Source organism: Misgurnus anguillicaudatus, chromosome 1 (assembly GCF_027580225.2).
Source record: "Misgurnus anguillicaudatus chromosome 1, ASM2758022v2, whole genome shotgun sequence".
Lineage (NCBI taxonomy): Eukaryota > Metazoa > Chordata > Actinopteri > Cypriniformes > Cobitidae > Misgurnus > Misgurnus anguillicaudatus.
Window position 1 is genome coordinate 19,198,517 of NC_073337.2, and position 17,665 is coordinate 19,216,181.

The following is a 17,665-nucleotide window of genomic DNA, read 5'->3' on the forward strand; positions in this document are numbered from 1 at the left end:
GTACAGTTTGCAATTATTTTGTTTTAAATGGGGGCGGGGAAAAATCTAATCGAATCGTAAATTAAGTTATTTATTTAAAAAAAACACAGATTTTTTTAAGGGGACAAATCGCCCAGCCCTAACCACTAGATGCCGCTAAAATTTACACACTGCACCTTAAAATACTAATTTCTAAGTTTAAAGAAATTAGTCTTTTTACTTCATTCTGCTCAAAAACGCTCAAGATGTGTTTAGTGCCAAGAGAGGTCACACTAAACACAGATGATGAAGAAGACATTTAGTCCTGAAAGTAATTTTTTTTTTTTACATATTTCCTGTATTTTCTCTTTGTATCTTAATAAAATAGATTAAAAATAAATAAATATGGATTGACATTAAAAGTCTGGTGGTGGTGGCCTAAGACGTTTGCACAGTACTGTATGTGTTTTTAATTGTGTATAATAATTATGTATATATAAATGCACACACATACATGTATAATTTTAAGAAAAATATGTGTATATATTAAGTATAAAAATGTATAAACACATGTAAGTATTTCTTAAATATATACTTGCAGTTGTGTGTATTTATATATACATAATTATTGTACACAACACACACACATATATGATGTAAATAAAACCTTTATTCTGCAAACAATTAGTTGATATGCAGCCTTATTTGGGACACATAAACATGAATTTTTGCAAATATTAAATAGCTTTTTGTTATTTTGTAAATCATCATGTAATTTTATGACAATGTATTTAATGGAAGACTTAAAATAATTGATCCCTAGGATAATTCGAACATTGCAAAACAATCAAAAAGTTAACAAAAAAATAGTCACAGGGCCACACTTGAAATACACATTTTTCTTTTCACTTAAATCTTGGTTAAAATAAATATTGACATATGCATTGTGCATTTACTTTCCGCTATATTGCATCCAAGACGTATGAGAGATATAGTGGAAAGAATCAAGTGTGACAAATAGCGATCCACATATATTATTAATAATAACTTGATTTCACCACAGTGGGACTTTACGACATTGGTGTGGAGTTCCCTCTTAACCAACTAGGCTTTGTGACACCAGCCTCCTTTTACATTTGATGTCCAAGAGTTTCTGTCGGACGCTGCTCTGCAAGCTGACAGGAGCCGTGTGACAGCCTTGTTTGACAAAGTCAAATGCCTTGTATACTTCAAAAGCAACCTGACCAGTAACCTTGACTCTGAGAGTCATTTTCAAGGCTGGGCTCGCTCAAGCATGGACACTTATTGACTTCATACCGGTTCCAGTGTAAACACACTTACACGTTTACCCGAACCGTGTAAGCGATCACTGATAGTGGTAAGTTGGTGAAGCGTTCATGGTTGTCTCAGACTAAAAATTACCTTCTACTCTGCAGATTGGCTGCATAGTTACTCTGTTACCACGGTAGCTGTGCATTTTACCATCTCCAAGGATACCATATCCATGACAACCTCTCCCCATCCATTCGATGAATCCATTCATAGCCCATACTGATAAGCCAAGGGGTGCATGCATCAAATGAAGGAAGCTGTATTCGTGTCATTATGACAGGCCATTAGGCCACGGGCAAAAGCACTCATATATGCTTTCGTTCACGCATACAGATTTCCTTTGTGTTGATTTTGGCACTTCACAGGGGAAAATACATAATGCAGCTTTAGATCTTAAAGCTGATGCCTGGATGGATTGTGGTAACTGTGGCTACGGCATGAATCTCTGAGAGGTCGGTAAACTTGTTTCCACAGCCAAACATTCAGATAATCGACAAACATGTTTTCCATTCACTCATTCTGAATGTACTGTACATTGAGCACTGAAGCAGACTGTTCTCAGGCGCTATTCTTGATGCAATCTGCACTTCAGATTTAAAATGTAATAAGAGATATTATAACAATTGAGAGTCATTGCATCATTCAATCAACAGCACCCACTGTCAACATCCCTACCACTGTCTTACCACCATCATCACGATCAAAATCATCATAACCATAATCACAACCATCTTCATCATCATCATCACTACCACTATGTTATCACCACCACCACCATCATCATCATCACAGCAACTATCATCTTTATCATTACCAACATTATCATTACCCCTACTCTCATCATTACCACAATCATCATAGCCATCGCATCACCATCACCATGGCCATGCACAATCATCAAATCCGTTAATTTGATATCATCACCACCACCATCATCATCATCACCACAATCAACACACCCATCACATTACCAGCACCAGCACCATCTCCATGACCACAACAATCATTCTCATTACTACCACCATATATTTAAGCACACATTTTGTCAAACACTACACAAAAATCAGACCTTCACAGTTCCACACGCACAAGTAGCTGAAAATCAAAACACTTCATTCGAAACATTACAAAAATGTAACAAAACCCAACTTTGGCACCATATCGCGCACACATTGGTCACACAATTTGATTATGCTTGAACCACTTACGCACTGTGGTGCTCAATCTTACATATTTGTAACAATTCTACTTTTGAAATGGTTCACAGGTAAAAGCAGTGCCTTAAAATGCTAATTAGAAGTGAGATTTCATGTAGGATTTGTGATTAAAGTAGAGAAGTGTGTTTAGTGTGTTGCAAAACTCTGTGTGTATTATTTTGCAAAAAATGTTAATGCTAAGAATGTGCTTGTAGTTGTGCAGGTTTTACTAACTGTGTGTTATTTATAATTTTAGTGTGTAAGCAATAGTAAAAAATAATATCCCCACCATCATTATTATTATGACCACAATTATTATAACAACACATAACACCAACATCTACATAATCACTACCACCTTATTATGACAATCAACATCTCCACCACCACAATAATCATCACCACACCATCATACCACAATAATTATCACCACAATCACATTATTGTCACTACAATCTCCATCATCACCACCACCACAACCATCATCACTAAAATCATTTCCATAATAACTACCACCTTATTATGACCATCAACATCTCCTCCACCACCACCACCACAATAATCATCACCACACCATCATACCACAATAATCCTCACCACAATCATAAGCATCACATTATTGTCACCACAATCTCCATCATCATCACCACCACAACCATCATCACTAAAATCATTTCCATAATAACTACCACCTTATTATGACCATCAACATCTCCACCACCACAATAATCATCACCGAAATTATAAGCATCACATTATTGTCACCACAATCTCCATCATCATCACCACAACCATCATCCCTAAAATTATTTCCATCATCACTACCACCTTATTATGACATCAACATCTCAACTACCACCACCACAACAATCATCACCACAATCATAAGCATCACATTATTGTCACCAAAATCTACATCATCACTACCACCTTATTATGACCATCAACATCTTCTCCACCACCACCACAATAATCATCACCACAGCATCATACCACAATAATCATCACCACAATCATAAGCATCACATTATTGTCACCACTCCATCATCATCACCACCACCACAACCATCATCACTAAAATCATTTCCATAATTACTACCACCTTATTATGACCATCAACATCTCTTCCACCACCACCACATGATCATCACCACAATCTTCATCATCATCACCACCACCACAACCATCATCACAAAAATCATTTCAATAATCACTACCACCTTATTATGACCATCAACATATCAACTACCACAATAATCATCACTACAATCTCCATCATCATCACCACCACCACCACAACCATCGTCACCAAAATCATTCCATAATCACTACCAGCTTATTATGACCATCAACATCTCCACTACCACAATAATCATCACCACAATCATAAGCATCACATTATTGTCACCACAATCTCCATCATCATCACCACAACCATCATCCCTAAAATTATTTCCATCATCACTACCACCTTATTATGACATCAACATCTCCACCACCACCACAATAATCATCACCACAATCATAAGCATCACATTATTGTCACCACAATCTCCATCATCATCATCATCATCACCACAACCATAATCACTAAAATAATTTCCATAATCACTACCACTTTATTATGACCATCAACATCTCAACTACCACCACCACAATAATCATCACCACAATCATAAGCATCACATTATTGTCACCACAATCTCCATCATCATCATCATCACCACCACAACCATCATCACTAAAATCATTTCCATAATCACTACCACCTTATTTTGACCATTAACATTTTCACCACCACCACAATAATCATCACCACAATCATAAGCATCACATTATTGTCACCACTCCATCATCATCACCACCACCACAACCATCATCACTAAAATCATTACCATAATCACTACCACCTTATTATGACCATCAACATTTCCACTACCACAATAATCATCACCACAATTATAAGCATCACATTATTGTCACCACAATCTCCATCATCATCACTACCACAACCATTGTCATCAAAATCATTTCCATAATCACTACCAGCTTATAATGACCATCAACATCTCCACTACCACAATAATCATCACCACAATCATAAGCATCACATTATTGTCACCACTCCATCATCATCACCACCACAACCATCATCACTAAAATCATTTCCATAATTACTACCACCTTATTATGACCATCAACATCTCCACCACCACCACAATAATCATCACCACAATCATAGGCATCACATTATTGTCACCACAATCTCTATCATCATCACTACCACAACCATTGTCACCAAAATCATTTCCATAATCACTATCAGCTTATTATGACCATCAACATCTCCACTACCACAATAATCATCACCACAATCATAAGCATCACATTATTGTCACCACAATCTCCATCATCATCATCATCACCACCACCACAACCATCATCACTAAAATCATTTCCATAATCACTGCCTCCTTATTATGACCATCAACATTTCCACTACCACAATAATCATCACCACAATCATAACCATCACATTATTGTCACCACAATCTCCATGATTATCACCACCACAACCATCATCACTAAAATCATCTCCATAATCGGCCTATTATTATCACCATCACCATTACCTCCACTACACCATAACCATCACCAATACTACCAATACTACCAATATTATCATTAAAACCATAACCATGACTACTTTACTACAGCTGCACCACCAACTTCTTTAATACCATAATCATCATCACTGTCATCACCAAAATCATCACCATCGTCAATCATCATCATCACAACTCCCACACACCCTTTATCAATATCATAACTAGCATCATCATGTTAATTTATGAAAGTGTGTTGTGGCACACAGCGCCTCTTACCAGGTTAGAGTTGGTTGCGTTGGAGTCGTCTTCAGGGAAAGGGATGTAGACAGCTAAGGCCACACAGTTTGCAAAAATAGTCATCAAAATTATGATTTCAAACGGTCTGAAGAGTCAGTGTTAAGGGAAATGGCATCAGAACTGGTTCACAACAAGGACAAAAAGACAGTACAGACCTGGAGATACTGTACACTTGAACTCTTATCAGTCCACAAGAGCTCAAATCCACTCTTGCCTTTTTTGCTCCTTTCCAATCTTTTCTTTTTCGTCTGTTAATAATGCAGGGGCCGAACCTGTCAAAAATCTGGCCTCTATCAAGACAACAATCGTTACCCCCTCCTCTGCCCCCTCCCCTTTCTCTTTTCACTCGCCAGATTGTTTGTTTAGCTTTCAGTTCTGCTGGAAATGCAATCAAAGTGTGTCATCATTTGTTACAGGAATGGATTTCTCCGAGAAGGGTGTTGAGTCGCATGGCACGTGTCCTGAGGAGAAACAGATGTGTTCTTGTTTTTCTGGATGTTTCTCTTGTATCTGCTGTCTAGGCCTTGAGTTACTACTCTCTGGGGTTAGTTCAGAATTACAGAGCCACAGGCCCTGTAACCCGTTTAGATAAACATGCTTGTAGACCAGTAGTTCGGCTCCCAGTGGGAGAAAAAACAGACCACTGCATACTGAATTTTATCTTTAAGGGTCCCGTAAGGTTATAAATAACAGTTCTATATATGAAATCTGCTCGCGTGCGCGTTGTGTGACTGCATGTTGTAGGAGGGGTCAACTTGCATGTGCGCATGTGGGAGGGGTGAATATTTCTGCAGTTGTGAACCTGTTCAGCCTGTTGAGAGGAGCTGTTGGCATGGTAACCCGGCCAAAGACAGGAAAGATGGAGTCTCCGGAGAACCGGATCCAGTCAAGTGTGAGCAAGAGGGAAGACACATGGACAGATCTAGCAGAAGTAAAAACTTCCAAAACGTCCAACGGAAATTAATGAGGGAAAATCTGCTACCGTCTCCTCGGTTCAGCCGTTCCCCCGTCACGGTTTGTGAATTTACGAGAAGGTCTTTGATGATGTGATCAGTTCTTGGCTGACGCTGTGAATGGGTAGCCGGAGCTCCTATTTCCTGATGAATGAAGCATTTTCCTACCTAAATCAATTCTCATTAACTTACTGGTCAGGGGCTTGTAACAGTCTCTCTCATGGGTCAAAATTATTACATAAAACCACGAGAGACCGAGTAAGGAGAAAAAATAACAAAAGAACAGACTGTCCTAACAGTACTCTGAAAGAGGGGGCATTTGAGGGGCTACTTGATTTATCTTGATCCTTTTTTGGAACTGAATGTAACACAGATCCACATCTACACCTATATTTATGTCTTTGGTAGATGCATTAATCCAAAGCAACATTTGCGGTCAGTATGTGTGTTTCCTAAGAATCAAACATCCGTTACCTAATGCAAATGAAATGTATGAACGTATGAATCACAGTAACAGTATTAAATGCCCTTTAAAGTGATGTCAGTTTCGAGCCCCAAGGTACATCACTGTTTTAGCCTTTACAACCTTTTGTGTGGCCTCTCAAACAAGCCATAAATTACATAAATAAGCACAGGTCAAAGATTAGTAAAGGATACTTCCATTCCACAACACTGATGCACGCCCTGCGGATGGGATTTTTAAGAGTGAGGCAGAGAAGGGCTCGGGGTGGGCGTGTGGAGGCAGTGCTGGCCTGTTTCTTGGGTTTGACGTAGTGCTGGCGTTTGCGCTGCGTGGAGCTCACGGTGGAGATCGGGGCTCCGCTGGTGCCCATGAGCTTGGCCTGCCGCGCCGCGTCGATGGCCGCCTGCCAGCTGAGGGGGGCGCCAGGGGTGGGAATGTGTTCAGGTGCAAGACCCAGAACCCCACCCCCGCCCCCCACCCGCTCATCCTCATTCAGACTGGCGACCGGAGCCAACGACGGGCTGGAGTAGTTGGAGCCTGTAGAGGAGAGATAGAAACGGTGAATGAAAGCATGCAATGGAGACGCTAAACACACGACTTAAACTTTGTACGAAATGACATTTTTGTTGTGCGGTATCATTTAAGACATTGAAAACTGTCAAAACACACAAACAAATTGTTTTTCACGCTTCGCTTAACTACTGTATGATTTACTGTTTTTTTGTTGCAGTAACATATATGGGTGTTTCTTCAAAATGTATTTAACTTAACAGATGTTAATATTTAGCAAAACAGTAAACAAATTAACAAATAACACATTCAACTTAGAAAACATCTGTTCTTGGTACTATACAAATATCTTTTACAGTATTTATAGGTTTTTATTGTTTTAAACAAGCACTAGAAAGAAAAGACGCTGACAAAAATAATTTTCATAACCAGTACCAGGCAGCTATTAAGTTAGTTTTTTCCCTCCTTAATATATAAGTTAAACAACATTTAGCGATGTTTATGTTTAAGAAAAAACACTTCTAGTGTACAATAGTTTGCTTATTAAGTAAATATATCTTGAATTAAAGGAAAAAAATTGAATTCTGTCATTATTTACTCATCCTCAAGTTGTTACAAACCTACAAATCTTTGTTCTGCTAAACACAAAGGAAGATATTTGTAATTAAAGGATTAGTCCATTTTCTTCAAAAAAATCCAGATAATCTACTCACCACCATGCCATCCAAAATGCCGATGTCCCTCCCCGTTCAGTCCAGAAGAAACCACGTTTCCCGAGGAAAACATTCCAGGATTTTTTTTTTCATTTTAATGGACTTTAATGGACCCCAACAATTAACAGTTTCAAAGGACTCGAGGCGTCTTATCTAGCGAAACGATTGTCATTTTTGACAAGAAAAAAAAAATGCACTTTTAAACCACAAATTCTCGTCTATCTCCGGTCCTGTGATGCGCCAGCGCAACCTCAGGTAATTGTGTAATGACGTCGAAAGGTCACGTATTACACATATAAAACGCACATTTGCGGGCCATTTTAAACAATAAACTGACGCAAAGACATTAATTAGTATCATTCCGCAAACATCAACGTCTGAGCGGTCCTCTTTCTCCACACTGGGGTGTAGTTTCGCATACCTCATCCGTTACCTCTTGACGTGATGGTCGCTCTGGTGCACCCTTATGCCTCGTTTGAGATCGTTTAGAGTCCTATGAAACTGCAATTTTAAACTGCATTAAAACTGTTAAGTGTTGGGGTTCATTAAAGTCCATTAAAATGAGAAAAATCCTGAAATGTTTTCCTCAAAAAACACAATTTCTTCTCGACTGAACAAAGAAAGACATCAACATTTTGGATGGTTACGGGACGTGAGTATGGTAGTGAGTAAATTATCTGGATTTTTTTAAAGAAAATGACTAATCCTTTAAGCGGAAAACAGGAGCACCATTGACTTCCATAGTAGGGAAGAAGAATACTATGAAGGTCAATGGTGCTCAAAAACTGAATGGTTACAAACAGTGCTCAAAAAATCTTCCTGTGTGTCGCTGAAAAAGAAATTTATACAGGTTTGTAACACCCTAACATGAGGGTGAGTAAATAATAAGTTTCCATTTTTAGGTGAACTATCCATTTAAGTAAGTTTAGATATTTATATATACTGTATGCAGTACTATGCAAAAGTCTTAGGCCCCCATGCTACCATATATAATTATATTTATTAGAATACAACCAGAAAATACAGGAAATGTGTATGTAGTATTAAAAACAGTATAAAAGTATAAGCTAAAGTGTCAAGTATTTAGGATAAACTCCTCTTCCACTTGAGCAATAGCTGCAGGATCTTTAAACCTAAATGAAATTAAATCCTTATTTCTAATTCTAATCGAATGACTTCAGGACTTCAGTCTTCTCAAAAAAAGCTCAAGATGTGTTTCGTACCAAGAGAGGTCACACTAAATACTGACTGATGCCTGAAAAAGACATTTAGTTCTGAAAATTGTTTCGTTTTTCATTTTGTGTACATATTTCCTGTTTGTATCTTAAAAAAGAGTGAAATATAAATATGGATGGACATTAAAACTCTGCTAAAACAACAAAGCCGGTGATGGTGGCCTAAGACTTTTGCACAGTACTGTATATATATATATATATATATATATATATATATAAAACAAGACAAAAATATTATGAATTATTTGCATTCCTCAAAAATCTGCAAAGCTAATAACAAAAAGCTTTTTTATTAACTTCTGGTATTAAATTATATTTTTAATTTTGTATTTATAGTAATTATATAAAACATTTTGTTTTGTAAAATATTATAAAAATTGTATTAACCTTGTTTAAAATGTCCAAATAGGACAATTACTCCAGCAATTACAAATAAACTGCATGGAACTGTTATAACCTTCTAATGTTTCAGCCAATAAAAATACAGTACTCTTATGACATCACAGTAAACATCACACATGGCAGCCCTGCAGGATAGTGTCAACTCCATCTGCAGTCCAAGAGTGTAAAATCCAAAGAGCACCATCATAAACCATCGCAATAAAGTGTGTGTGCGGTACTATGAGTCTCTGAGAAATAAGAGACAGAGTGAGATCACAGTAGTAGTATACCACATGCCTGACAATTTCTCTTTTTTCTCTCTCTCTCTCTTTCTCAATCTCTCTCTCTCTCACACACACATTAAAACGGTTCAACCACTTAATGTGCCAAAGCCTGGATTAGTTTGAAGCATCACTTAAGAATGAAATCAGTAAATGCTCTCTCCAAAAGTTAAAATCCTGAATCCCGAAGTATGTAGTTTTTCAACGCAAAAATGGAGAGACTATAAACCATTTTATCTTTAAGATGTGTAGGCCTACTCTCTATATACAGTAAATAAAAGTGGTCTTGTTTTACTTTAATGTTAGTGAAGTATGTTTGAGATTGTAAAGAGTCCTGGAGAGTTCTTGTCCCTGTTATCATGTCAAAATGAGCTCTTTTCAATATAACGCTGACTCTCCTAAAATGTCCTCTCTAACTACCGTACAAACACCATGTTCTGGATAAGAGACTTTCAAAAACGAAAAAAATCTCAGTTGCTCATCCTAAGTACCCACAATGGATTCACTTTCTTGAGAGATGCTCTCTCTCTCCCTTTGTATTTTCTAATAGGCAGATAATTCAGGGTCCTTATCGCCAGACACACATGGACATGAATAAAAACAGAAACAAAAACACATTAACGCTCAATACAACATTCAGAAATGCACCTTACTAATGAAAATGTTCTGAAGAGTACAAAAGCTGTTTAGAGGGGAAACAAACTTCTGATGAATAAACTTAGATTTATATTATGCAGATCTGAAAGAAAAGAAAGCACACGAGAGACACCAGAGGTTGCCTCCTTTCACAGATCTGGGATCAGAATTAGGTTTCTCTTCAAATTTTTGACTAGATGATTATTATATGTAATGCAATGATGAGTATACAATGAAAATAAGAAAAGTTTAAAATGTTAATGCTAATAATATTCAGGATAAATAAAACCACCGATCACAGTAACAGTTGAAATGCTACTATATGACAAAGTTATCGATTTCCTCAGCAGATATGTCAAGACGTCTTTCTCCTTCTTTCTGTCACTTTCACACGTCCTGTCTTGTTACTCCAGGAACTTCTCAGAAACAGCACAAGCTGTAATTGCTAACTCTAACACAACGAATTTGATTAGATACAGAGATTTGGATATACCTTCATAACTAGGGCTTGTAACCCAAATGTTGCCGGTTCGAGACTTATGGTCGGCAGGTTGCAACTTAGGCACGTTTTCCCCAATTGCTCCCTGCGTGCTGGAGTGATAGCCGAGGTCACATTTAAAGTATATGCTACTATGCTTGATAGTATGTCAAATCATTTGGCAATTTCTACTGGTTTGTTGTTTGTTTTAATCTGATTGTTCACTGCAAAATGATTTTTTGACATACTGCATGCATAATTTTTTCACTCCAGCAATCGAGCAAACGCATGTGTTAATCTATGCATGTATTTTATCACTACAGTCACATACTCTGTCTCTCATATCCTGTTTTATCTCTGTCTGTGTTGTACAGTAAAGCACTTTCATTGGTGCATTTTTTCACACTGTAAAACATTTCTCCGGTTTTTTACATCATTATGCTATGGTTTCTGGCATATCTTGTCCACAATGCAAGAAGCCCATTGAAAATATATTGTAAATTATATATAAATAAGTTTTTTAGTTGTTAGTATGTGGGAGGAAAAGACACACTACGAATGCAACAGGGTACAGTAGCATATTATGAACATACTCGTGACAGAGATATTACATATTTCCACCGATACTCAGGATTAGATTGATATCTGCCGATACAACTTGCATAAATTAAATTATGAAGATTACATTTTCAGAATGTTATTTATTCATATAATAACCATTAATATTTAACATTAAACTTGTGATGTTTCTTCACATTTTTTATACACAGAGCTCAAATAATTAATTGCATTTTCTTGTTCTCTTTTGATTGACAGAATGTATCGGCCATGACTATTGCCTATTTTTAAATCTGCCGATAGTGTGAAAAAATCTACCAATTATTGGCCGATATATCGGTGCATCTGTACACCAGAAAGTTTGCTCATATACAGTGTTGCGCATTACAAGTAACGTGCATTACGTGATAATATTACTTTTCTGAAGTAACGAGTAAAGTTATGCACATTATGCGTACACGCTTGTGTGGGAACAGTTTGAGTCAGAAACGGAGATGGCAGGCCAGAGCTCGACGTTTTTTTGTGACGAAATATGCAATTTCTGAATGCAGAACTTTTCAGTCATAAAAAACAGCTGCAAGTCCTGAAAGGGATCAAGCCTCAGCCAAGAAAAAGTAACGCAAAAGTAACTAAAAAGTAACGTAAGCATTACTTTCCATGAAAAGTAACTAAGTAATGCAATTAGTTACTTTTTTGGGAGTAACTTAATATTGTAATGCATTACTTTTTAAAAAAGTAACTTTCCCCAACACTGCTCATATATACGGTTTCAGCAGTAACAACATAAAGAAACGGCTTTCGTGGAACAAACTTAACTTCTGGAAAACTCTGCAAAGAACAATTAACAACAAGTCCTTTTAGAGTAGTTTACTTCTGATAACAAATTAAATAAACAACACATAGATTACCTTAGTTCATATTACATAGCTAAACCGTATCAAAAACTACACTTAGCTAACGTTACTGTGTAAAATGTGTACTATATACAGTAATGTATACAATCTTAACTTCAGATCGGCTGCCATATTCCTATCAAATAGCGGAAATCCACGATCACATCTTCCCTCGTCTTTAGAAAACCAAAACATTTGTTATTTTCGACGAGGTATTTGTTCAAGAATTCAGCTTAGCAACTACTCAGACCATTAAACAAACATAGACCAAAAGTTACGTTCCGTTCATGTAAACCAGTCCTTCCAAAAAAATTTAGTTTTTCTGTGATTGTTGCGGGCAAAAATCCTTGATCTTGCAGCACGTTTTCTTAAAAATGCAATGAAATTGCAGGATATTTATGCAATTTTATGCAATGAAATTGCAGGAACTTGCAAAGACTGCGGGAACTCGCAAAGACTGGGATTGGGGTTTGCAGCTTTTCAATGATGTTCACGTCCCGTAATTACGTCACTTCATAACGTTGCCATAGCAACAGGGGACATGGCTGCGCTTGTGTGAAGTAGTCATGTGGCATCCTGAATGAAGCCTCCCTTTAAGAGGCTATAAACACTTGTGCATATTTATTAAAAGTAGGGAAAAAGTTGGTACAGTCATATCTACCTTAGGGATCAGTCAAGGGGTCACAACGACTTTATTTATTTTCAATGTAGTCAGACAAAAATGTTTAAAAAATGATCCCTAGTTGGCACTCTGGTGGTACTCTTTCAAAAAGTGTACCTTTGCACCTAAAGAGTTGATATTAGTACCTCAGAGGTACATATAATTACTCAAATGTACATACATATTGGTACCAAATGTATACATACTGTATCTGTACAACTTGGGCCCATTTTTTGATAGTCCGGTCCACTAAAACTACTGTAGGCTGGCTGGTGTGGTAATCGCTTCTACCAGTAGAGGGCATTTTTATATAATAGCCATTAAAGAAATAGCAAAACCTATAAAAAAAATCACAACAGCTTTGCAACTGCTTAGTTACGATGCCAGTTGCTTACTTACATAATCACAAATATTTTAACTGAATCATTGAATCATGAAGTTTATATTTAAAGTAACATTTGTAACATTTTCCACCACCCACTGCCTTTAATGTCAAAACTTAGTGGTGTGTTTCTGCGGTACCATCAGGACTGTCAGGTCATAATTTTTCTGCACCTCAAAGATGAAGTCACACTGTGTTTTTGGCTAAGGTTATTGGCTCCAAAAAGTGCTAATATGGCATTACACAGGCCCAGTACTTCAAGGAGGTCAAGTGTAAGCCAGGCAACTGTCCAGGTATTTATACGCATTTGACAAACACTTTGATCCAAAGTTACTTACAGTGCATTCAATCTATAGATTTTTTTGTACGCATGTTCCCTGGGAATCAAACCCATGACCTTTGAACTACAAAAGCAATGCTCTGCCAATTCTACCAACTCTACACTACTGTATATAAAAAGTTGGTTCAACTTTAAAATGGAAGTTAATGTTACGTAATGTTGGTGAGAAGGATGAGTATATATATAAAAATAACAGATTTATTAACACTAACGACAATGATTACAATATACTCGCAAACACAGGTAACACTAGACCAGTGTTTCCCAATCCTAGTCCTCGAGGCCCCCCTCCCAGAAAGTTTTAGATGTCTCCTTATTTAAAACACCTGATTCAACTGACAAACTGATTAATCCAGGTGTGTCTGATTATTGTTGTTGTGACTACTGAGGTCAGGCAAACCTGGATTAATCAGTTTGTCCAATAATGGCAGACAGGAAACAAGGAGCTGGCTAAAGTTCAGGAAGTAGTGCAGCTGGGCATAAAGCCTATTAACTAATATGTTAAAGTTGAATTAACTCAAAATTTTAAGACAACTAGGTAACTTACTTTTTTAAGTTGAACCAACAAATCTTTTTTTTTTACAGTGTTCCAACCGGAACCATATGCTTTGGGACCAATAATAATACAGTACGGTATATAAAATACGAATAATAATAAATACTAAAACATTTTAATGTGAAATAAAGCCTTTTAGAATGAGGTTGAGCTTTGTGGTATTAAAGTGTCATCATTACTTTATAAGTGTGGGGTTAACGTGGCTCTGAGTCATCAATGGATGATGTCATACATGCAGCAGTGAGCTATAAAACACGAAATACTCGCTCTTTATGACCCAGCAGGTACTTGTGGGAAATGGAGTTTTAGGACTACAATGCTAAAAAACATAAATCACAGACTCGACAACTGGGGAAAAATAACCAATGACAGATCAATGATGATGAGATACACAGAGGGGTTTAAAGTAATGTCTATATTTTTCTGTTACACAAAGGCACACACACACACACACACACACACACACACACAAATTTAAGGGAAAGAGATGCGGTAACAAAGTGTGCAAAAGCATGAGATCCAGTACAAGGGCAATGCTTGTGTTAAGATGCACTGCTAAACTCTGCCATATCTGTGTGTGTGTGGGGTGAGTGGGCGGGGCACACTGAAGGTGTCATCCATTACCATCTGTTCGATTACATCACTGCTATCAAAGCCAGCCTATCAGATCGAGCACCTCGGTCATGCTTCACTAGCCTCTTACCACGGCACACACACACACACACACACCAAAACATGACCAAAACCTTAAAGCACAGAGCCAACAGCAACATTATGTTCACATGCCCCAGGATGTGTTCTCGTATAATTAGCCGTCATTCGCCATTAACACATACAAGCACACCTGAGGCATACAAACGCTTTCAGTCACACCTGAGACAGACACACACACACCTGAAACATAAACATTGACACACCTGAGAGAGATAGAGGCACATGTACGCCTCTGAGACATACCGATGCATACACAAACCCATGAGACAGAAGTGAATATTTAACATCCAAAATATTTATTATAAAACGTCCCGTTCTGTTTCTTCATTCTGATTGGTTGAAACGCGTTCTAAGCCGTGATAAAATACCCCGGTAAACCCACGGTTCAGACCGCATTACATAAGTATCACTGCGCCACTGTTGCTGCGTACTGATTTATGAAAATAAACACCAGAGTCTTTAATCATATTTTTAATTTGTCTACAATTGCACAATTATGGCGATATCCAGATACATGTCAATAAATGAAGAGTTTCGTTGCAAAACGAGATATCCACCGTTTTGTTTATTGTTCACTGGGTGGCGATCTTACCCAACTTAAACACTGACGCATTCACTCAACACTTGAAAACAGCGTGTTTTGATCAGGCTCTGAATCTGATCTCTTACAAAAGTTCTTCACAAAAATGGAATTATCTCCACTTTTAGCTGAAAATTTGAGAGGTGATAAGAGAACAAATAAAGGTAGGATGAAACTTTTTTTGTTGTTGTTGTTTGAAAGCCGATGGTCTGTTCTTTCATTTGATATTTTATGTTTATTTAAAGAAGATCATTTTTCTGTAAGGCATTCAACTAAAACTGGGTGGCAACTTAAAAAAACCCGCTGACGGGGAAAGAGTTAAAGTTATGCATGCTTCCAAGCATATTTGATTATCACTTCAACAGTTGCACGATGTAAATGTTAATGTATAAATTAGATAAATGTTGATTTATAAAAATAAACACCACAGTCTTAAATCATATTTTCATTGTGTCTTTGCTGCATCTGTGTTGGTTGGGCACTGCGCTCTGTTTCAGTCACACTTGATTCTGACGAACTACTTTGTTTGGCGGAAGAGTAATATTTGTACTAATATAATTTGTGTTTTATTTTATGAAATCCCGCTAACGTTATGCATATGAAGTAACCGTTTTATAAAAGCAATAAACCCTGCAAAGCAGCGGGGTTACAGTGCATTTTACAACAGCTAAGGGGCGTTGTTATGCACTGGTAACCCACTGCTTCTTGGGGCTTATTGCTTTAATATGTATTTCTTGATGTCCTTGCTAATACATTTGACATTATTTTTATGACATCCTTCCAGTAAAAATGGGATATTCAACAGCAGGAAATTAAATGGACCACAAATGTGAGCACTACATACTAGAATGGTTAGTGAAGGATTGGTGATGTCGGCATCATTTCAGAGGTGATGAAAGATTGTGAAGACAAGCCTAGTTTTCTTAAAAAAACATGAAGTGAAAAGAAATATTAATATAGTGATTTGATTTCATGGGGTTTCTGACTTGCTAACTTTAAGAGTAATTTGTTTCCATTGAAATGCTTCTGCCTTTACAAATCCTAACACTTTATTATTTCCAAACCTTGACTTGCATCTCCACATAGCATAATAGAAAAATGTTCTTGACTGTGAATGTGTCCTCTTACACAACATTTTGACTTTTAGCACAGACTAACAAATAACAAATGACTAGAAATTACTTGTGCTATGTCTGGTTGGATCATTGGTTACGGTAAGAGATCCGATTGCTTGAGGCCTTTGCTTAAAACTGTAACCTTGAAAATGAATTCAATCAGATCAATTTCATACAATGGTTTGACTGTGTTGAGGTGAAAATAAATGAGGTATTAGCAATGCAATGTGTGTCTGCAGTGTTGTGTTTATATGAGCAAACAGTTAACTCCCCTTCCCTTTCTCTTTCTTCCACAGTGTTATGTTTTTTATTCTTTCCATCCACTCTCAAGTCCTACAATAGATTGCTCACAAACATTTAGACTACAGGATCATGAGATAAGGTCACAGTCCAGTTATTTTAAGAAACAGACATCAGTCAATGTGGAGTTCAAAGCATGTCTGTTTAATATTGTTCATTAAAACACACACACACACACACACACACACACACACACACACACGGGTAGATGGCAGAGAATAAGAGATTCCAGAAATGGCCGTGAGATTGTAGCTCTGACTCAAACAGATGTACTTTGGGATTTAAACATGCGTGCAGCCTACACATTCTGGGTCTTAAATTACAAATGTTTAATAAAATCAGGGTTTCGTTTCTCAGGATTTTTGTTTGTTTATAACCAGCGTATGTTACGCATTACGCTAGGAATGTGTCATCGCATTAAGTTTTTAAGGTAAGACCGTGAACAAAATACTTCCTGTGTTGTGGTGTGATTGTGTTTACCCATGCAAAACAAAACAAACAAACTAGAATATCTACCACAATCA

At 37.2% G+C, this 17,665-nt stretch overlaps 1 protein-coding gene across 11 annotated transcripts in view; it reads right to left on the reverse strand.

Annotated features, from left to right (window-relative positions):
* cacna1c (calcium channel, voltage-dependent, L type, alpha 1C subunit) overlaps positions 1 to 17,665 on the reverse strand; it is a 181,982-nt gene that overhangs the window by 112,721 nt on the left and 51,596 nt on the right. For all 11 annotated transcript variants that reach the window (XM_073867683.1, XM_073867656.1, XM_073867681.1 and 8 more), the window contains exons 2-3: positions 7,003 to 7,345; positions 5,372 to 5,477 (exon numbers count right to left, since the gene is read on the reverse strand). In XM_073867683.1, the coding sequence (XP_073723784.1) occupies positions 5,372 to 5,477; positions 7,003 to 7,345 (449 nt within the window). The remainder of the gene's footprint in view (positions 1 to 5,371; positions 5,478 to 7,002; positions 7,346 to 17,665) is intronic.